Genomic DNA, 23787 nt, shown 5'->3' with positions numbered 1-23787 from the left:
CCTCCTGGGCACTGACTCTGGCGGTGGCGGTGGTCTCCTGACCAGTGGCGATAGTGGAGCCTTCCTGGGCTGTGACATTGGCGGTGGTCTCCTGACCAGTGACGATAGTGGGGCCCTCCTGGGCACTGACTCTGGCGGTGGTCTCCTGACCAGTGACGATACTCGGGCCCTCCTGGGCTGTGACTCTGGGGGTGGTCTCCTGACCAGTGACGATAGTGGGGCCCCCCTGGGCTGTGACTCTGGTGGTGGTCTCCTGGCCAGTGACGATAGTGGGGCCCCCCTGGGCTGTGACTCTGGCGGTGGTCTCCTGACCGGTGACGATACTTGGGCCCTCCTGGGCAATGACTCCGACAGTGGTCTCCTGACCAGTGACGATACTCGGGCCCTCCTGGGCTGTGACTCTGGTCTCCTGACCAGTGACAATACTTGGGCTCTCCTGGGCAATGACTCCGGCGGTGGTCTCCTGACCAGTGACGATAGTGGGGCCCTCCTGGGCTGTGACTCTGGCGGTGGTCTCTGGACCAGTAACGACGGTGCTGGCGGTTGTGTCTTGACCGCCGGAAATGATGGCGCACTTCTCCGCCGTGACACTCACAACAGGCTGGGCAGACTTCCTCTGTCCCTTCCCCACCTTTGGTGGAGTCACAGTTGACTCTCCAATCCCCTTGGAACCCATGTCAGTTGTTTTCCCACCAGGAGTCTTAACACGGTCCCGTCGTCCACTCTCCAATTTTGGAGCCTTTACAGGGGGTGGGCTGCCAGTGCCTTGGCTCCGGGTCCTACTGCCTGCCCTAGTGGCCGGTGCACTCCAAAAACCTTTAACAGGCACCACTGGTATTGGAGGCTTTTTGGCTGAGGCGCTACGACGGGACTGATGAATTGGAGGGGGGGGGGGGTGGGGGCAAAAAGGTCAACTTTACAGAGGGACAGTTTCTGACGAACACTGGGATGGGTAGCTGGAGGGGGTCTGGGAGTGGAGGAAGAGGAGGTGGTTGTCGGAGGTGTAACTTTAGGTGTTTTGGGTGCAGGTGCAGGTACTGGAGGCTGTCGTGAGGTGGATGGATGTTGGGTGAGTGATTGGCGGCGTTTGTGTACTTTGGGAGGGGGCGTCACAGACACACTGGGAGAGGACACAGGGGACGTGTAAATGGCAGTGGAGGTGGTGAGTGCAGGTGAGCGGCTTGTGGTGCTGGGTGTCCTGGTGCGATTCATGGTGCCTGTAGATGTGGTGCATGCAGGTGTGTGTGTAGACGACACTGGGAGGGAGGAGGGAGAAGAGGAGGAGGGGGACACAGTGGAGGCAGTGGATGCTGTTGTGTCTGTATGTGGCTGAGGCTTGCGTGAGTGCTTGTGGTGTGTGTGGTGCCTATGTTTGCTTGAGCTACTTGTGTGTGTTGACTTGTGTGCATGCTGGTCTGTAGGTGTGCTTGGGATGGGCTGGGGTACAGGAGATTGGGTCTGGGTGGAGGAAGTTGGAGGGGGGAGGCTAGACACAGGGACAATTGCTGCCATCAGTGCTGAGGCCAAAGATTGCAGGGTTCGCTGAAGGACAGCCTGACCAGAATGAATGCCCTCCAGGAATGCATTACCGTGTTGCAACTCTCGTTCTACACCCTGGATGGCATTCACAATGGTAGACTGCCCAACAGTGAGTGACCTGGGGAGGTCAATGGCCTCCTCAATGAGGGCAGCAGGGGTGACTGGGGCAGGGCCTGAGGCGAAGGTGATGGCCACCCTCCTGGGTGAGCGGGCACGGGGCGAACGCTGAGGGGCTGCTGGGAGGGCGGTGCTGGTAGGGGAGGTGGCGACTGTACCTGTAGAGGTGGGGGGCACAAATGGTGCCGCCACCACAAGGGAGCCCACATCGTCAAACGAGTCTGTGTCGCTGCTTGGTGATCCGGTGGCCGACGTGATGCTCCCCTCGCCCTCCGTCGCACTGGTGCATTCAGAGTCAGTGGTGTGGCCCTCCATGGCCATGTGGGATGCAGCTCCCTCGTGCTCTGGTGCCACTCTACCTCCGCCTGTTGATGCTGATGTACAAAAGGACAGGAAGAGCAGACAAAGGGGGGGAGACAGAAGAAAGAGGGTTTTAGTGCATGGCATACCGCTACCGTTGGTGGACAAGACAAACGCAGATGCCCCCTGCATTACGCCGTGCTCCTGCCCTCTGCACATGCAATTTCTGGGATATGGCCTATATGGCAATGGTGGACATCGGCGCACATGCATGCCACAGGGACAACTGTACCTCGACTTGGCACTCTGCTGAGGTGGGGTAGAGTGCCACATGGCCTACATTACGGAGGGGTCTTGCCTACCGAACTCGCCCTGGCCTAGGGACACCCACAGCCCACCTCCACCACCCAGACACCTCCACTGCATGCAAAGTCTGCAGAATGAGGTTGTACTCACCCCCTTGTGTCTGCTGTGATGCCCTCAAGCGCCCATCCAACTCCGGGTAGGCCACCGCCAGGATCCAGAACATCAGGGGGGTCATGGTGCGACGGGCACCCCTCCCACGTTGGGAGGCCATCCCCAGCTGAGCCTCCGCCGTCTTCTTGCTGCAGCGGCGAATGTCCTCCCATCTCTTACGGCAGTGGGTGCCCCGTCTCTAGTGGGCCCCCAGGGTCCGGACCTCCTTGGCGATGGCACGCCAAATGTCCCTCTTCTGGTGGGTGCTGACCTACATGACATGCACAAGGAAAGAGGAACAGTCATTACCAACTGCACCGTCGTTGTGAGTGGCCCTCTCCCTACTCAGGCCATGTGGCCCATACATTCCCATGCATTAATGTTCTATGGACTCTGCCCCCTTCCCTCTTCCAACCAGCCCTCTCCACCCAGGCCTAGCCCATCCAACATACTCCCTGTGTACTAACCTTTTGGTCTGGAGGACCGTAGAGTAGCGTGTACTGGGGGAGGAACCCGTCTACCAGTTTCTCCAACTCATGTGCAGTGAAGGCAGGGGCCCTTTCCCCAGACGCAGCAGCCATCGTCGCTTCCAGACCGAGGTCACAGCAGCACTTGCAGTGTAGGTCCTCTCCTGTCAAAGGTCAGGTATCTAGTGATTGAACAGATAGAAAATGGCGGTGACGTCCGCGGCGGTGCGCATCATCACCGCCAGCGCACCTGTTCATTGGCTCCTGGGACCCATAGGGTCCAATGTTAACCAATGCAGCATTTCGCCGCGGTCTACGACCGCCTACCGCAACGGTGTGTGACGCCAGCGCTGTTACCCCACAATCCCATTGTCCCACTTTAGAGGTCAGGCAGCCGCCATTTCAGGGGCCCACATGGCTCCATTTACTTCTGCATCACACATAGCTAGGCCTACACTCAACACATATACAGGAAGGGTTTTGTGAGTGGTGTAGTCTTGTGTGTGACTGTGGGTACATACCTGGTTGAATTAAGACTGGTTTTTCGCTGTTGTCCTTCGTAGGCACGGTCTGCTGGGACATATGAGAAGATGGCGGAATCCTCCGGTGTACCGACCTCTGGTGGACCTGTTGACAATGGAAGAGCGACATGTCATCGTAACCTACCGGTTTGAACGTGCCACAATCCAGGAACTATGTACCCAGTTGGAGCCAGACCTAATGTCACCAATCCGCCATCCGACTGGAATCCCCCCTGACGTGCAGGTGCTGTCAGTGCTCCATTTCCTTGCAAGTGGGTCTTTTCAGACAACTGTGGCCATGGCATCAGGGATGTCCCAGCCTATGTTTTCCAAAGTGTTGTCCAGAGTGTTGTCTGCCCTGCTGAAACACGTAAGGAGATGCATCATTTTCCCTGAGGTGGAGGATTTGCCTACAGTGAAAGGTGACTTCTATTCCCTTGGACATATCCCCAACGTCATAGGTGCTATTGATGGTACCCATGTAGCTCTGGTCCCCCCCCACAGGAGTGAACAGGTGTACAGGAACAGGAAGAGTTATCATTCCATGAATGTCCAGATGGTCTGTTAGGCAGACCAGTACATCTCCCAGGTAAATGCTATGTTCCCTGGCTCAGTGCATGACGCCTACATCCTGCGGAATAGCAGCATCCCTGATATGATGGGTCAACTCCAGAGGCACCATGTATGGCTATTGGGGGACTCTGGTCACCCCAACCTTTCGTGGCTATTGACCCCAGTGAGGAATCCCAGGACCAGGGCAGAGGAACGGTACAATGAGGCCCATGGGCGGACTAGGAGGGTGATCGAACACACCTTTGTCCTCCTGAAGGCCAGGTTCAGGTGCCTCCATATGACAGGTGGATCCCTATTCTACTCACCGAAGAAGGTGTGCGACATCATCATCGCCTGCTCCATGCTCCATAATTTGGCTTTGCGACGCCAGGTGCCTTTTCTGCAGGAGGATGATCCAAATGCCGGTGTTGTAGCAGCTGTGGAGCCTGTGGACAGTGATGAGGATGAAGCTGATGAAGAAGACAACGACAACAGGGAGTCAGTCATACAGCAATATTTCCAATGAGACACAGGTGAGAACATTTTCATTTTTAGCATTACATTAACTTTCACACGTCTACCTCTATCATGTTTTTCGATTTGAGTCAACATTTGGTAACTGAGTTGTACCCTTCCATTACGGTTTCACAGGTGTGGTTACCTACGTGTCAACTGCTTGCATCCCCCAAGGGCTTGTGATGTGTGACATAGGTATGTTAGCTTTAGAATGGTACACCCATTATGACACTGTCATTGATAATACATTTTTACTGAATCACAGACTGACTCCAGATTGTTTTGTGTTTCAAGGGTGTTTATTGAAGTGCTCAGAAATGGGAGGGGGTTGGAAAATGAGGATGGGTGATGGTGGAGGAATGTCCATGGCAGAGTCCAGTCTATTAGTCTCACAGGTGCACTGCCCATCTGGGCATAGGAAGTGGAGCTGGGGCAGTTAAAGTATGGACAGGGTAACAAAATGGGACGGTGGGGGGACAATCAGGGTGGTCTCATTTCCTGGCGGGGGTCTTGCCATCTTGCTCTGTCCTGTTCCTGGATCTCAGGGACCGCTTGCGTGGTGGTTGTCCGTCTGCAGGGGGTGGGGTGCTGGTGTGTTGGTCCTGTGGCGGGGCGTCCTGTCCACTAGCGCCGGCAGAGGTGTTGGGCATTTCATTGTCCTGGCTAGTGTCAGGGGCCCCTTGGAGTGCCACGGTGTCCCTCAAGGTCGTCTGTATGTCCTTCAGCACCCCTACAATGGTGCCCAGGGCGGAGCTGATGGTCCTGAGCTCCTCCCTGAACCCCAAATACAGTTTGCCCTGCAGGCGCAGGGTCTCCTGCAACTTGTCCAGGACCGTCGCCATCGTCTCCTGAGAGTAGTGGTATGCTCCTATGATGGAGGAGAGGGCCTTGTGGAGAGTGGGTTCCCTTGGCCTGTCTGCCCCCTGTCGCACAGCAGTACTCCCAGTTCCCCTGTGTTCCTGAGCCTCCGTCCCCTGGAACGTGTGCCCACTACCACTGCCCCCAGGTCCCTGTTGTTGTTGGGGTGGTGGGTTACCCTGAGTGCCCTGTAGTGGTGGACACACCGCTGATTGACCTGTCCTGGGTAAGGAGGTTTGGGCCCGCTGGGTGGGTGCTGTGCTGGTGTTACCAGAGGGTGGAAGGTCAGTGTTGGGCTGTGCCTGTGCCAGGGGAACCGACTGTCCCGAGGCCCACGATGGTCCGGGCTGGTCATCAGGATCCAGTAGGGCAGAGCTGCTCTCGTCACTGTGGGCCTCTTCTGGGGGTGGAGTGGTGTTGTCTGGACCCTCTGGTGTGGTGACGGTCCTTCGGATTCCTGCAGGGGCATAAGAGCATGATTATTGCATGTGTGTGTGTAATGGTGTGCAATGGGTGGGTGTTTTTTGTACCCCAGTGTAAGCATTCCGGTGTGTGGGTTTGTGTGGTGATGGTTCGGGGGTGTACTGGGTATGTGCAGTGGGCATGCTTTAGTGAGGGGTGTCCATGCTTAGTTGTGTCATGCAGGGCTTGGTGTTGGGATGGGTGGTTTGTGTCATGGGTACATTAGTGAGGAGTTGTAGTGATAGGGGAGGGGGTGGGGGAGGGGGGGTGTGATAGCATGCAGTTAGGGTGGGGATATGATAGTTACGAATTGACTTACCAGTGTCCCATCCTCCACCGACTCCTGCGAGGCCCTCAGGATGCAAGATGGTCAAGACTTGCTCCTCCCATGTTGTTAGTTGTGGGGGATGAGGTGGGGGTCCGCCGCCAGTCCGCTGTACCGCGATGTTGTGCCTGGAGACCGTTGAACGCACCTTCCCCCGTAGGTCGTTCCACCTCTTCCTGATGTCCTCCCTATTTCTTGGTTGCTGTCCCACGGCGTTCACCCTGTCCACTATTCTGTGCCATAACTCCATCTTCCTGGCTATTGATGTGTGCTGTATCTGTGAGCCAAATAGCTGTGGCTCTACCCGGACGATTTCCTCCACCATGACCCTGAGCTCCTCCTCGGAGAAGCAGGGGTGTCTTTGGCGTGACATGGGGTGGTGTGTGTGATGTGTGGGGTGGTGTATGTGGTGATGGTTGTTGTGAGTGTAGTGGTGTGTGGTGTTTTGTGCGTGGATGTTGTGTGGGTGATGGTGTTGTGTGCCTCTGTGTAGTGGGGTTGTCTATTCTGTGCTCTCTCTCTGTCGCCTTCATGTCTAATTTGTGGTCGTAGGGGTTTGTGGGTGATGTGGGTGTGTGTTTTATATTGTATTGGGTGTGTGGGAGTGTTGTTTGTATGTGTATCAGGTGTGTGTATTTTGAATTGTCCAATGTGGCGGTGTTTTGTAGATGTGTGTGTATTTTGAGCGCGGCGGTGTGTACCGCCAATGGAATACCGCGGTTGAAAGACCGCCGCGTGGATTCGTGTGTCGTAATAGCATGGCCGTGTTTCTGTTGGCGTGGAGGTGGAGGTTTTGTTTCCGCCAGTTTATCACTGACCTTTGGTGTGGCGGTGTTGTGTGGGTGTCTGAATTTCGGCGGATTCCAAGATGTGGGTCATAATAGCTGTGGCGGAATGCCGCCGCCGCGGCGGTGTATTGGCGGTCTTCTGCACGGCGGTAAGCCCCTTTTACCGCCAATGTTGTAATGACCCCCTATGTTTCTAAAAGTTGGAATACTTTTTAAGAATCTAAAACTATCTCTAGAACTTAATTCAAACTTTTACAAAACTTTTAAACTCTAAAAGAAATGCTAACAGGGACTAACACAAGGCCCTAAAAGGACTTTTACATTTTTTGAAAAATAGCTCAAATTTCAAAAATCTGTTTCTAATGACAATTTTTGGAATTTAGTTGTGTGATCAGGTATTGGCTGAGTAGTCCAGCAAATGCAAAGTCTTGTACCCCACCGCTGATCCACCAATGTAGGAAGTTGGCTCTGAATGTACTATTTCAAAGTAAGAAATAGCATGCACAGAGTCCAAGGGTTCCCCTTAGAGGTAAGATAGTGGCAAAAAGAGATAATTCTAATTCTCTATTTTGTGGTAGTGTGGTCGAGCAGTAGGCTTATCAGAGTTTTGTGTTAAGCATTTGTTGTACACACTCAGGCAATAAATGGGGAACACACACTCAAAGACAATTCCAGGCCAATAGTTTTTTATATAGAAAAATATATTTTCTTAGTTTATTTTAAGAACCACAGGTTCAAGATTTACAAACAATACTTTAAATGAAAGGTATTTCACTTAGGAACTTTGAATTAGCAAAATAGCATATCCAGTTTTCACACAAATGGCAAGAAGCTATTTTAAAACTGGACAAAGTGCAATTTTCAACAGTTCCTAGGGGAAGTAAGTTAGTTTTGCAGGTAAGTAAACCACCTACGGGGTTCAAAGTTGGGTCCAAGGTAGCCCACCGTTGGGGGTTCAGAGCAACCCCAAAGTTACCACACCAGCAGCTCAGGGCCGGTCAGGTGCAGAGGTCAAAGTGGTGCCCAAAATGCATAGGCTTCAATGGAGAAGGGGGTGCCCCGGTTCCAGTCTGCCAGCAGGTAAGTACCCGCGTCTTCAGAGGGCAGACCAGGGAGGTTTTGTAGGGCACCGGGGGGGACATAAGTCAGCACAACAAGTACACCCTCAGCGGCACGAGGGCGGCCGGGTGCAGTGTGCAAACAGGCGTCGGGTTTGCAATGGAGTTCAATGGGAGACCTAGGGGTCTCTTCAGCGATGCAGGCAGGAAAGAGGGGGGGCTCCTCGGAGTAGCCACCACCTGGACAAGGGAGAGGGCCACCTGGGGGTCGCTCCTGCACTGGAGGTCGGATCCTTCAGGTCCTGGGGGCTGCGGGTGCAGTGTCCTTACCAGGCATCGGGTTCTTAGGAGCAGGCAGTCGCGGTCAGGGGGAGCCTCTGGATTCCCTCTGCAGGCGTCGCTGTGGGGGCCCAGGGGGGTCAACTCTGGCTACTCACGGGCTCACAGTCGCCGGGGAGTCCTCCCTGTAGCGTTGTTTCTCCACAAGTCGAGCCGGGGGCGTCGGGTGCAGAGTGCAAAGTCTCACGCTTCCGGTGGGAAACATGTGTTCTTTCAAAGTTGCTTCTTTGTTGCAAAGATGCTTCTTTCTTGGAGCAGAGCCGCTGTCCTCTGGAGTTTTTGGTCCTTTTAGATGCAGGGTAGTCCTCTGAGGCTTCAGAGGTCACTGGACCCTGTGGAACGCGTCGCTGGAGCAGTTCATTTGAAGTGGGGAGACAGGCCGGTAGGGCCAAAGCAGTTGGTGTCTCCGTCTTCTCTGCAGGTTTTTCAGCTCAGCAGTCCTTCTTCGTCTTAGGTTGCAGGAATCTATCTTGCTGGGTTCTGGGAGCCCCTAAATAAATACTCAATTTAGGGGTGTGTTTAGGTCTGGGGGGTTAGTAGCCAATGGCTACTAGCCCTGAGGGTGGCTACACCCTCTTTGTGCCTCCTCCCTGAGGGGAGGGGGGCACATCCCTAATCCTATTGGGGGAATCCTCCATCTGCAAGATGGAGGATTTCTAAAAGTCAAAGTCACCTCAGCTCAGGACACCTTAGGGGCTGTCCTGACTGGTCAGTGACTCCTCCTTGTTTTTCTCATTATCTCCTCCGGCCTTGCCGCCAAAAGTGGGGCCGTGGCCAGAGGGGGCGGGCAACTCCACTAGCTGGAGTGCCCTGGGGAGCTGTAACAAAGGGGGCGAGCCTTTGAGGCTCACCGCCAGGTGTTACAGTTCCTGCATGGGGAGGTGAGAAGCACCTCCACCCAGTACAGGCTTTGTTACTAGCCACAGAGTGACAAAGGCACTCTCCCCATGTGGCCAGAAACACGTCTGGTTGTGGCAGGCTGGCAGAAACTGGTCAGCCTAGCACTAGGAGTCGGACTGGTATTCAGGGGGCATGGCTGCTAAAACTAGTCAGCCCACACTGGAAGTCGGTATGGTTTCAAGGGGCATCTCTAAGATGCCCTCTGGGGTGTATTTTATAATAAAATGTACACTGGCATCAGTGTGCATTTATTGTGCTGAGAAGTTTGATACCAAACTTCCCAGTTTTCAGTGTAGCCATTATGGTGCTGTGGAGTTCGTACATGACAGACTCCCAGACCATATGGCTACCCTGCACTTACAATGTCTAAGGTTTTGCTTAGACACTGTAGGGGCATAGTGCTCATGCACTTATGCCCTCACCTATGGTATAGTGCACCCTGCCTTAGGGCTGTAAAGCCTGCTAGAGGGGTGACTTATCTATACCTATAGGCAGTGTGAGGTTGGCATGGCACCCTGAGGGGAGTGCCATGTCGACTTAGTCATTTTATTCCCACCAGCACACACAAGCTGGCAAGCAGTGTGTCTGTGCTGAGTGAGGGGTCCCCAGAGTGGCATAAGACATGCTGCAGCCCTTAGAGACCTTCCCTGGCATCAGGGCCCTTGGTACCAGTGGTACCAGTTACAAGGGACTTACCTGGATGCCAGGGTGTGCCAATTGTGGAAACAAAGGTACAGGTTAGGGAAAGAACACTGGTGCTGGGGCCTGGTTAGCAGGCCTCAGCACACTTTCAAATCATAACTTGGCATCAGCAAAGGCAAAAAGTCAGGGGGTAACCATGCCAAGGAGGCATTTCCTTACACATTGGTTTGCAGATTTGTTGTGCTTTCACCCAGCACCGCAACTCCTGTCTTTGCTTGCATCACTATTGGGAGGACGAGCTGGCCTGTCCCTGCATAGACAAAGAATGGGCCACTTTACGAGAAAGCCCTGTTCATGTCCCCGGAATTGTCTGCTTCTGACTTATACAACTCTATATCCTTACTTCCCCCCATCAAAATGAACCAATATTTTTACAGCGCATATTTAGCCTGTCCTCACTGTCACCTGTCTGATGCCGACCGAAACCTCATGCTATTTGCCTGCCCATCTCTTCACTGTTACTGGCAAGAGGACATGACTCAACTCTCCTCTTGTACAGGGTGCCCTGTATACTAGGCATTCACCGCAGGGAAAAAAAGTATAGGGTCACCTCCTGATTCCTTCACTTGGACATGCTGACAGCTAAATGCCTCATCACATAGCATTGGAAATCAACTGAGTCCCCATCACTGGTGGCTCGGAGACAATCTCTCATTATATGGGCACAGGCAGAAAGCACCACACTCCCTAAAGAGGATAACTTAGGACTGCGTAAGTATCCTATTGGTGCCAACTCGGATACAATCCTGAATGATTTTCAAAACGAGATGCCTCCCAACCATGGCAGCCCTGACGTTGCATATAGCGGGGACGATGACACAGCAGTCTTGAGGTGGCACCTAGTGGCAGAGAATCCATGTGGCAGCCTGACTCTCTTAGTTCACCCACAATAAGTCCAAGGCACTGTGTGTTGTTCAGCTTCTTTGTTGAATTATACAATAATAGAATTGCTTGATTCTTTATCGACATGACTGCTGTTGGCTCTTCTGACGGCCAGCTCTGACCACCTTACACATCCTTTCTCTGGAATGGTGCATGTACTCGGTGTAATGTACATGTTGATATACATTCGACCCTGTGCAATGCACTGTCATAATAGGCAATATGTCATATACTGTGTTAAGCTACTCATCTAAGTTGTTTGTTGTATTAGCACACAAACAGCATCATGCCATTTTATTGATATTGATATGAAAACTTCAATGAACAGATTCAAACAAAACATAATTCGGAAGTTGGGGGAATTGAGAGCTAAAGTTTCTTTTCAGAAGTGCAACAAAACATACTGGATAATCATAAATAAACATGCTGATAATGGCTTGCAGCATTGTCATCCTGGCTTAACTACTTTTTTGTGGTTCCTAAAGATCCCAGGCCTACAGGAGAGGCTTCAACCAGTATGAAGTCAAGGCAGGCCATATTATCCTCAAGGCTGCCCAGGTACAACAAGGTCTAATACACTCAACAGAAACCAAAGCCAAGGATATAGCAGATCTTCTGGGCAAAAAAGGAGCCCCTCGATTGCACCCTTTGAGGACAATCAAAACAAGTTTGACTCCTCGCAGCCTTCTTCCCTCCACCCCTCAGTAATCTCATCAAGGATAAGGGGGAGAATTTCCCTTTTCATTCCCACATGGGAGTCCATAATATCGTGCTGATGTGTGTGGCAGATTGTATATTCAGGTCATACACTGGAGTTTCTATAGAAAACACGTCTGACAACCCAAGAAGAAGCTTCATCTTCACTTGAGGGAGTTGCAATAAGACATTCTCCTTCTCAAAGGAGTGGTAGAGATGGTCCCGAGCTCCCAGAGAAATAATTATTCCTGAATCTTTCTGATACATGGAAGGACAATGAGAACATATTTTGGACCTCAGGGTGCTGAACAAGTTCCTGATAAAAACAAACTTTTCACATGGTAACACTCCAAGACACCTTCCTGATGCTCCAGAGAAATGATTATTTAATGATTACAGAGCTTTAGAATGTATCTTTACAAATCCCCACGCATTGGAAACACAGGAAATACCATGCACGGCACAGGATCCAATTTTCATATTTCGATTTATAACTTGCTGTTTGTGAAAATTATTCCTTTTTATTTTCTGATATTTCCATCTACATTTATCAGCTGTACTTACACAGCTTACCAATGAAAAATGGGCTTCAGTTTTTAAGGGATCTACTAAAAGCATTTTAGTGTTTAATATACCCAGTGAAGTCCACAATATACAGGTTTACACGTTCAGCTCCACTTACCTTGTATCAAGAGGCACTGATTCCAGTTTATGACATCGGCGGACCACAACATTTCCCTAAAGTTCTCTGGATCTTTGGTGAAGACATTGTAGGTGTTTATGTAGAAGTTAGTATCATCAATCATTTCCTAAAAACAAATAGCAGGGCTGGCTTTAGGCATGGGTGTTACAAACATATTATTAACACTAACAAGAAATACATTGAAAAATCATATAAAAAGTGCTAAACTAATATAATACATTTTTCTAAAATATTATAAAAATATATATATAAAATATAATTAACATATAACCAGTCTTGATTGTGTGAGTTTTTATTTGCTTTATTTGCTTTCTTAGAACCTTGGGGTCTGCTTAAAATGGTGACTCCTTCGTTATTTTTAATGCTTAATCAAAATATCTCTGTAGGCTCTTAAATGACAAATCAAAGGGCCTACTTCATAAAGGGCACTCAGGGAAGAGGCTACACAGTCATTGGTGCACCTAAATAAATATTTTGAAAAGCAAAACATTAAAAGATAAAAACAAATAAAAATACAAATGTAACATTTGGCCTGTAGTGACTGACAACTGCCATGCTCCTGAGACCCTCTGCTTGCTTCAGATGGATGTACTGAGCTTACCAACCAAATTGTTTTAAATAATTTCTGAAGAAGATCACTTCAGTACACTTTTGGACCTGTGTATTATCTGCCAGGAAGAAGATCTGCAGTGCTGCTGAAAGAACTGCCACTCTGCTGGGCTACTGCTCTGAATGACTGCTGTCCTTCTGTGTTGACCTGCTGCCTCCTGCCCTCTTGCCTGCGTGAGAAGGACTGGAACTGCATGTCCTGAACCCAGAACCCAGATCCCAAAACCCAGAGTAACTTCAAGGGCTGGTTGGCTGGCCTACTGATTTGAAGCCTCAGGGACACAGCAGGCTTCCAACAATCTTACATCTGCAGCTGGCCTCTGCCATCTGCGAGTATACCTACCAAGTCCTAGACCCTTGGAAATGGGATTAAGGTGCTCTGTCAGCCTCTGTGGATCCAGCAGAACAGATGCATCTCCTCTTCTGTGCGGCGCAATCCCAAGCCGAACTGACGCATCCTTGCTGCTGCACAGATTGAACCCCTCACAAAGACCGGCATGGACTCATCGCCCCAACTGCATGATGCATCCTAGACACAGGCCATCAACAGCTGCCTCGAAAACAACGTCAGACTCACCATTGCAGCCTCACAGATTCCCAGAACCAATTAATCATCCCAACTGCGTGTTACATCTTTGACGCTGGACTTTGCATTACAAGCCCCATCAATGGGATCCTCGACGATGAGCCAGGCCTTTGCATTGCAGCCTTGCTGCATCTCGTAGCCGACTTATTGCTTCTGCTGCATGACACCTCTTCAACACAGAATCTTGCAATGCTCTTCAAGGCAGGATTTAAGGTAACTGGAGCCCTGTAGCCGGCCCGTGCTCCATTGCTGTGGGCCTGAGCTTGTGACTTCCTCCTGGTCTGGTGCTACCAGATGTCCACAGTTGGCTCTTTACACTTTTTGACGCTATTTTTACTAAAATCTTTAAAACTGAATATTGCTGCTTCTATTGATCGAATTTTTATAATGTTAGTCTTGTTTTATTCATTAAAGAAAGTTATATTTTTCTACTTGGTGTGGGATCCTTTTTTGTTACTGTTTTATTACTGTTTGCAGTGTTGCACAAATATTGTCTCTAAGTTAAGCCACACTGCTCAGTGCCAAGTTACGACAGGGCTGAGCACAGGTTAAATTAGGTCTGGCATGTGCCTCACTCTGTCAGGGATTGTGGTTGATGCTTGACCAGGGATCACACCGCAGTCAAACAATAACCCAATTTCCTACACCACCCCTGAACCCTGAAGTCACCCTTATCTCCTGCAACCTCTTCCCACCCCTGAACCCTCAATTCACCCTCACCTTTACCTCTACCCACGTCTGAGACCTGATGTGCCCTCACCTCCTTTTTCATCAACCCACCCTTGAGCCCTGAATTCAGTTTCACCTCCCTTTACCCTGAGCTCTGAAGTCATCCTCCCCACCCTTTACCTCTGCCCACCCCATAACTCTCAACTCACTCTGACCTTCCTTTACTTCTATCCACTCCTGAGCCCGAAGTGACCCTCACTCCTTTTACCTCTACAAACCACTAAGCCCTCAAGCCACCCTCACCTTCTATTACTTCTACCCACCCCTGAAGCGTCTAGTCACCCTCACCTCCCTTTATCTCATCCACCCCTGAATGTTGAAGTCACCCTCACCTCCCTTTACTAACCCCTGAACCCCCATTTACCCTCACCTCCCTTTACCTCTACCCACCCCTGAGCTCTCAAGTAATCTTCACCTCCGTTACTTTTATTTACCCCTAGGCCCTCAAGCCACCATCTCCTTCTGTTACCTCTACCGATCCCTAAGCCTTCAAGTCTCACTCACCTTTTGTTACATCTACTGAACCTTGAACCCTGAAGTCACCCTCACCCTTCTTTACCTCTACCCACCCCTGATGTGAGCCCACAAGTTACCCTCTTCTCCTTTTACCTCTTTCCACCCCTGAACTGTGATGTCACCCTCACCTTCCTTTACATTGACCCACCCCTGCACCATCAAGCCAACCTCACCTTGCTTTACCTCTTATCCAGGGCCTGTAAGTTAAAATGTCCCCCATAGGCAGCTGCACTTATTGTGCCATGAGGAGGGTGATAACATGCAAAGCATGTCTCCTAGACTGGTAGAGCAGTTCTAAACTGCTAACTCAACTTTGCCATTTAGCCTAATGACAAATTACAGACCTCCATTCTTAATATGCATGTCTCTCCTAATATAGGCTTTTCAAGCCCTAAGACAGGGTGGTGTATATTAGATAGGTAGAACATGTACCTGTATATGTCCTAACAGTAAAATACCCAAATTGTCAGTTTTACTGTGTAGAGGCAAGCGGCCCCATTGGCAAGTACAAAGTAACATGCTGACAACTCAGATGTGCTAATTCCTGAATGACACTACTAGGGTGGGTACTTCAAAGTATCAAACAACTCATTATATTAAACTTAATTTGATGATCAAGGCAGCCTTCTGCCTCCTGGGGAGAGGTGTGAATGACTCTCAGGAAAGGATACCATAGAGGACTGCTGCAGGAAGCCACACAGAGTGTGAGCCCAAAAGGTGAGCTTCAAAAGGGAAGCCACCTTTGAAGGGCAAATAGTGGGGACACAAAAGAGGCGCTGCTCTTTTCTTCTTCTAGACTGGTTGGAGTCAGAGATAGACAGGCATCAACAGTTGCCAATCTGTTTTTCCTGTGGGTGTGTAGCCCTCAGGTAGCCACACCTCTAGGGTGGGCTACCAAGTTTCACACACTGTGAGAGGGTTCCTGCTATCTTGGGAGTGGGCACAATGTTGCACTCTGGCTATACGCTACACTTTTCAGGAAGTCGCCATTAGTCTGGAGGGTGCCTGGTAGCCCATTGGCTAGTAGTCACTGCATACTCAAAGGCAAGTTGTGGGCATAAAAGTAGAATCCCTGGCACCTAGACCTCAAATCTGTACTGGAGAAAGGACCAAAGAAGGACTGTTCTTTTGTTCTCTGGACCTGGCAAAGAGGTGCTACACCAAAGACTGAACTACACTTGCTGCTCCTGGCCTAGCAAAAAGAGGGCGGTGTATATGGTGACCTGCTTGAAGAAAAGTCATCCCTGAACCCCAGGCAGGAAAAGCTAACTCCAAAATTTATTTGACTGTCTTCCAGGGCCACCAAAGCAGAAGAGGCTGCCTTGGCCAGTTGGTAGCAACAAGTGCTTGGTCACTGCTGCCAGGTACTCTGAACATTGAAACTCAAAATTTGCACTGAGTCTGCTGGTGCTGGGAGAGTCATCAAAGTGCAGTTTGATTTTCTGAGACAGACACTAGCCACAGTTAAAGGAAACACCTGGTTTCGCTGTGACTGGAAACCAGTAGACCAGCAGCAACTGTTTTTTGGCTGAACTTCGCCTGGACTTTGATGGACATCAGCCTCTGTGGCCAAAGTTGCCATATCAGGTTCGTGGACCGAGTGGTGGCCCACATCTACCAGAGCGGCATCCTCAACAACTTCAGCATCCTGTATCCCTTGCATCACGACAACTCCATTGATATCTATGGCAGTTTGCTCATAGATCCTGGAACTGGATTGAAAACTGCTTTGACTGCAAAGTAACTGTCCTGCTAAAACCTTACTTGCTCCCCTGCATTGCTCCCTGCCATTGTTACTCACCCAACGTGGGTTGGAGTAGCTGAACAAAAAAATATAAAAAGTTTTTAAAGGTTTTTAAAGTAACCACAGCAGTTGCCAATGTTTATTTGCATTTTGAGGTAAAAGCTGTGATTTATGATTTGCTTATGATTTGCTAAAATTTTGCTTAAAGCTTCGTATCTCCACAACCCTCCAGTGGATTTTGTTTTGGTGTTTAAAAATGTATAGATCAATTCTTATACATTAGTGTTGGTTTTTCTTTGTGTCAGGTTTATTTATTATTCAATTGTTTTGGTATTTCTAAATATTTTGCACTTCTTCCTTTGTTAAAGCCTGATTGCTCAAAACCCAGCTACCCAGGTTTGAGCTATAGCTTTGCTTATGAGGCTGATTGGACCCAAGACAGGTTTGTGAGATTATGAAACAATGACGTTGCCAACCACACCACATAATAAACCACGTTTCTTCACACCCATGTCTCCTTCCAATCTATCTTTCAATCCTTGCAGAAGGGTCTGGCAATAAGTGTCTGTAGATCTGAAAGATTGTGTGCTTGCAGAAGGGGGTTGCATTTAATCCAGTGGCCTGCAAAGTGGCCCTTGCGGTTGCCACTGTGTGGTTTCGCATTGACTCTACTCAGCCCTGAAAGTAATGGCTTGAGCTGCAAATAATTCACTAGGGTGCCTCAAAGGCAACCCATAGCAGATCTTCATGCAGTGGTCTATACACCTAGAAAAGGCCCTCTTTTGTTTTAACAGTGCCCACTGCAATGACTTGCTGGACCAAAGACAAAACAAACAGTAACATATTTGACATTTTAACGTGCAAAGGGTCTATGTTACGGATGCAACACCAAGTCTCAAACTCGTCCTAGTGTCTTGTGTAAAGAGATTTTCTATAAATACTCTTGGGTGCCAGAATGACAGATTGGCTGACCGGGGGCAGGGCTCTCCCTGTTGCTGCAACAGAGTATCCTCCCAAAGCAACAGCCTGATCTAAGGACATATGTTTATTTTGAGATCTTCCTTGTGTCACACTCTCCTGTCCTATGCCACTATGATGACTAGGTCTCCATCTTCTTTAAAGCTTGGGGCATGAAAGGTAACTGTGTGAAGGCATACTGAAGTCCCCTGTTCTACTCTAGGCAGAATGTGTCCCAGAGAGAGAACCCTGTCAGGAACGCTATCATGCAAAAGTGTTGACACTGTGCAATATTGGTAGTGGTGAAGAGATCGAGTAAGAGTTCTTCCCATTGCTGGAAGAAGTCCTGCACCATCTCTATGTGCAGCTGCCATTTGTGATTCACTAATTGTTGATTTCCTCCACTCTGGAATTTAAAGAGCCCCCCAGGTGCTAAACAATAAATGAGATACCCTGATGGCCCAGCTAGGGCCAGAGATGCAGAATCTCTTGGCACAGAAACCAGGATCACACCCCACTCTGTTTGTTGCAATACAACATGACGGTGGAGTTGTCCTTGGGACCTGAACCAGCCAATTATTTTATGTTTGTTATGTTATGTGTATTTGTAGAGCATGTGACTCCTGGCACTGAAGCAGGAGCTGCCTGGTCTAAGCCTGGGCTGGGACTAGGTGAAGAGCCATGTATTCAATTCTTGTGAAATTTTAGTCAGGAAGGAGAAGGAACGACCGATGGATCTAGTTCTGCATATGTTGTGGTTGTTTGTGAGTAGGAGTTCTGCTGACCGAGGTGTCTGTTGGGTTTTTCAAAGTTAATGTGATTATTGAAGTAGGTTGAGACAATGTTGTGGAAGGATTGTATGTGTGCATGAGGAGCTTGAAAAATGTCCATTTGTATACTGGAAGTTTTGGAGGTATGTGTGTGGGGGGGGGTAGTCTGAGTGTGAGTCTATCACCTGAGTTCTGTATGGTCTGTACTCTTTTGGTCAGCTGTGCATTGACTAGTACAAAGAGTGCATTGCCTTAGCCCAGCTTGCTGGTGATGAGTGCCTTGGTGACAGTTATACAGGTGTGTAAGGGAATCCTCTTGAAAACTTCCTGAGCATCTTGGGAGTCTGAAAACAGGAGTCACAGCCTCCCCTTGATCAACAGTAGGAAGGCTTTCAACACCAAAAGAATGGCCTGCATCCCCAGCAAGTTCATATGGAGATAGGTCTCCTCTAGAGAGCAGAGTCCCCTTCTTCTTTCTCTCCCAGAGGACCTCCCTAGCCCAGCAGTGACTTGTCTGTCACCACTGTCGGCTCCAGGATGGTGTAGGAAGAGGAGTTTACTGCTGACTCTGGTTGAGCAGTTACCAATGCAGATATTTGCAGTCTCCTCCGAAACTTGGTTGAAATCTGAAAGCTTCAGTTGGTGTTGAGCCAACTGGGACTTCAGATCCCACTGGTCCCGTATGTGCCAACTGGCATGGTCGACGAGCAGGATGCAGTAGGCCAGTAGGTCAAGAATCCTCAGAGCCATCCTCTCTGAGACCCAGGACTGAGGCTGAAACATTCGTATCATGGGCTGAATGTTCTGGACTCATTGATAGAGTGGGAATGCTAAAAAATGCACCTATTCCCACTGTGAGAAATCAGCTGTGTGGTAGAGTAACAGTAGCGAAACCAAGTAGCACAGTGACACCCACATGACTCCACAGACGGAGAATGGGGAGGCTAGTTCATGGCATGCTTGGTCTTCTTGTGCCTCTTTTTAGATTTGGACTTACACAAATACTTTGACCACGATGACGACGTGTTTTGGGAATAGCCTGAGAGCAGGAATGGGACTGTGTAATCAACTTCATGTGGAAGCCAGCCTTAAGTAACTGCCTCCAGTGCTTGGTGACGTGCACCTTAGTGTTGTGTTCCCAGATCACTTTCTGCTGTATAATGGCACACTCACCATACAACTTGAAGTCATGGCCTTAACCCAGACACCAAGGGCAGGTTCCAGTGCACACTGAAAAGAGATTTGTTCTGAGAGAAAAATCTTGTCAACTGGCATAAATAGCTAGGAGCTAATTCCAAATCCCATTACAAAAGGCACAGAAAGACAGGAACTGATTTCAGCATGCTTGGGTGTTGGCTTGTATGTGGCTTTTGCATTCACTTCTGGGGTGGAGCAGGGTCGACACTGAGGGCCTCATTGCGAGTTTGGCAGTCCATGGACCGCCATGTTGGTGAAGGTGGTCAGACTGCCAACAGGTTGGCTGAGAAGACTGTAGGAGGCTGGCCCTCTATTTAGTGTGCAAAACTAGGCACACTGTGCAGGGAGTCCAGGGAACCACACGCTGGTTTACAGAGGTTAAAACTAGATCACTTAATGCTCTAATTTTTAAGGTGGCTTGGTTGAGCTGTTAAGCCAGTCTTGGAGAAGTGCAAACCATTTGCTCTATTCACAGTATCAATCAGGCAGCTCACACATTCGAAGGAATAACTCAAGAACAATTTATAAAATATTTGTGTAATTTTTAGGACCAATATTATTAAAAATAAAAAATAAAAAATTAAGTACTTTTTGAGATATGGATTTCAGAAATTTAAGAAAAATAGTCTTTTTGTGCATAATTCCGCAACATAGGAGTCCATGGAAAGTGACCTTTAAAAATACATATAAAATCATACAGTTGACTTACCAAGTTCTCCTTTTACAGGTTGGTCAAGGTCATTGGTGAGCACACTGTGCCAGCTGGAGAAGTTTGGGCGGCTCCCGGTTCTAGTGGGAGCAGCAATGAAATTTCTCTGGAGCTGGTGCAGGACCACTGTGTGGGACTACTTGGAAAAGAATTGCACAGGTAAGTTTAGAGGTGGTTCCTTGGTGTCCCCTTGGAGTGACGAAAGCGCAAGGGGTGAGGGACCCTTAGGGCACAGCAGGTTCTTTGCTGCAGTACACAGGATGGCAGGGTGCAGAGCAAAGGATGCCTTTTGGAGCTGTAGGTAAGTCGGTTCAAGGGTCGGTTAAAGGACAACGGGCGCACTCTGGTGGGAGGTCTGGGTGTTCTTGAAGTCACTCCACTGGGGCTTCCTCCTGGTACTTTTTCAGCCCTGGGCGGGCTGGTTTTCCTAGTGTCTGATGTCAGCTGACCAGTACCCAGGGTATTGGTACGGTTCAACCATTTGAGGGTACTGTGCCATCAAAATTGGCACACTTTCAGGGTTTGTCATAGCATTCATTGGTGTATCGTGGGGTCTGGCTGCAACTTCCGGTTCGGGAGTTAGTGGCTGGTCAGTGAAGTGAACCTCACTGGATTGCAGGTTTCTTACTTGTTGCGGAGTAGTTCCACAACTCTGGAGGCAGTTCTTGGGTGACGCCAAAGCCTTGAGGTCCTCTGGGGTTCTTGAGATCATTCCAGTTGTCCAGCAGCTCCACAGCGGTGATTGTCGGGTTCTTGGTGCAGCAGGCAGGGTTTGGCACCTTTGTTTTGTGCAACAGGTCCACAGTTTTTGTGCCTTGGTTCTTCTTGGTGCTGGTCGTCTTTGTGTCCTTTGAATCTGAATATCGGGTCTAGGGATGCCCACTAAACACTGTATTTGGTGAGTGTTTTAGGAGGAACGTGGTAGTGTCCAATGGGACAATTACCTTTGGGTGGCTACACCCACTATAGTGACCACTTCCTGTGGGAATGGTCAATTCCCTATCCCTGATATGCTATTTCCCTTGCATCTAAGATGGAGGAAAATTAAATGAACTCCCCCTACTCTTTGTGTGGTTTCCTGCCTTTGCTCCCATCAAAAGTGGGTGTTTGCAAAAGGGTTACCATCGGCTCCTAGCAGCAGGCCTGGGGGTCGAGTTTCAAAGGCGGTAAGACCTTTGAATCTTGCTGCCAGGGCAGTACACATTCCTGAGGGGAGGGGTGTTAGCACCTCCACCCAGGATGGACATTGTTCTACAACCCAGCGAGACATGGCTGATTGGACATAATCAAAATACATAGGCCCTCATTACAACCCTGGCGGTCAATGCTGCCTACCGCCGTACTGACGGCTGCCAACATACCATGACCGCGGTGGTATTCCGCTACGAGTATTATGACTCTCACTGAGAAATCTGCCACAATACAGACACCCACACAGGTCCGCCAGACCAAAGGTCAGTGATAAATTGGTGGTACCAAAACCCACACCGTTACCACAACAGGAATACGCCCACAGTATCAGGACCCACGAATCACTGAGGCAGTCTTTCAACCGCGGTAAACCATTAGCGGTACACACCGCCGAGCTCAAAATATACACACACACTTACAAAACTACACCACATTGGACAATTCAAACTACACACACCTGACACACATACACATACCACACCCACACACTCAGACCACTATAAAACACCCAGCCACAAAACCCACAACCCTTTCAACGAAAAAAAAGATTGCCAACAGAGAGAGACACAAGCCAGGAGCACCCACTCAATCTGAGCCACAGAACACCATCACCCATACACCATCCACGCACCTCACAGCACACACCACACCACATCACCCCACACATCACCCCACACATCCTCACACATATCACTCACACCACCCCAATGACACCCCAGGTTTTCAGAGGAGGAGCCAAGGGTCATGGTGGAGGAAATCATCCGGGTAGAGCCACAGCTTTTCGGATCACAGGTGCAGCAGACGTCCATTGCAAAGATCGTGGACAGGGTCAACGGCGTGGGACAGCATCCAAGAACAAGGGATGACATCAGGAAGAGGTGGAACGACCTATGGGGGAAGGTGCGTTCCATGGTTGCAAGACACAAGGTAGCTGTACAGAGGACTGGCGGTGGACCCCCACCTCCTCCCCCACAACTAACAACATGGGCGGAGCAAGTCTTGGCAATAATGCATCCTGACGGCCTCGCAGGAGTAGCAGGAGGACTGGACTCTGGTAAGTCAAATATTTACTACTATATCCCCCACCCTACCTGCATGCCATCACAAACTCCTACCCCTACCCTCACCCCCATCACTCCACCACCTCACATACACTCCACTATCACAACCGTCCCATCCCAACACCAATCCATGGACCCCCATCACAGACCTGCATGGACACCCATCACCACAGCATGCCCATTAGAGAGAATCACCTAGCCCACAAAATCACCATGCACACAAGCCTAAGCTGCCAGGGCTATCCCAACCATACAGGGAAAGTCATGCACAAGATGGGACATGCACAAGATGGCACATGCAGATACAATAAAACTGCATTTTCATCCCCACAGGACCCCTACTCAATGTCACCGGAGAGGAGTTGCCACCAACATCCAGTCCCCTCCCCAGAGGAGGCCCACAGTGATGACAGCAGCTCTGCATGCCTGGATCACGATGACCAACCTGGCCCATCAGGGACCTCTTGACAGTCGGTTACCCTGCCACAGTCCCAACCCATTACAGAGCCTCCCCCCTCAGGAAACACCAGCACAGCACCCACCCAGCGGCCCATGCCACTGTCTCCAGGACACGTCAATCAGCAGTGTGTCCACCACTACAGGGACCCCAGGCAACCCCACAAACACAGGACGACCAGGGCCCTGGGGTTAGTGGCAGTGGGTACACGGTTTAGGGGGAAGAAGCACAGGACAACAGGGAAACTGGGAGGAATGCTGTGCGACTGGGGAGGACAGGCCCAGGGAACCGACTCTCCAGGAGGCATTCTCCAACATCCTGGGAGCATACCACCATTCCCAGTAGACCATGGGCCAGATACTGTACAAGTTGTGGGAGACCCAGCGACCGCAGGAGGGACAGTACCTGGGGATCAGGGAGGACCTCAAAAACATCTACACCGTCCTGGTCACCATTGCAGGGGTGCTGGCAGACATGGGCAAGACCATGAGGGAGGCAGTGGCACACCAACGGGCCCCTGACACTAGCCAAACTGAAGAACAGCCCTCCACCTCCACCGGCTCTAGTGGACAGTAGGCCCCGCCACAGGACCAAGAGGCCACCTGCACCCACCCCCTGCAGAAGGAGAACCACCCCGCAAATGGTCCCTGCAATCCAGGCAGAAGCCAGAGAACATTGCCAAGACCCCGCCAGGAAATAAGGCTCTCCTGATTGTCACCCTTCTGTCCCACTCTGTCACCCTGTCCACCTTGAACTGCCATTACTCCCCTTCCTATGCCCCATTGGACAATGCACCTGTGATACCAAGAGACTGGACTCTGACTGGACATTCCTCCACCATCACCCCAGTCCATTGCACATCCCCCTCTACGTATGAGCACTTAAATAAACACCCTTGGAACAAATACAAATCTTGAGTCTGTCAAATTAATGAATTATGTATTAGTACAACATTATGAAAACATTGCAAGTCATATGTACAGTCATGTATACATTGGTATGACCTTTAGTGGGCAGCATTAAACATACCAGGAGCCAGAGTGGCCAACACACATCTGAAAATAGAGATGCCAAAGGGTA

General features: G+C 49.9%; 1 protein-coding gene across 1 annotated transcript in view; it reads right to left on the bottom strand.

Moving 5' to 3' along the window:
* LOC138287084 (glycine N-acyltransferase-like) overlaps positions 1 to 23787 on the bottom strand; it is a 208140-nt gene that overhangs the window by 10819 nt on the left and 173534 nt on the right. Inside the window, exon 4 of the mRNA XM_069227446.1 lies at positions 12161 to 12287. Coding sequence (XP_069083547.1) covers positions 12161 to 12287 — 127 coding nt within the window. The remainder of the gene's footprint in view (positions 1 to 12160; positions 12288 to 23787) is intronic.

Source organism: Pleurodeles waltl, chromosome 4_1 (assembly GCF_031143425.1).
Source record: "Pleurodeles waltl isolate 20211129_DDA chromosome 4_1, aPleWal1.hap1.20221129, whole genome shotgun sequence".
In the NCBI taxonomy this organism is placed as follows: Eukaryota; Metazoa; Chordata; class Amphibia; order Caudata; family Salamandridae; genus Pleurodeles; species Pleurodeles waltl.
This window is presented reverse-complemented; position numbering and strand designations above follow the sequence as displayed.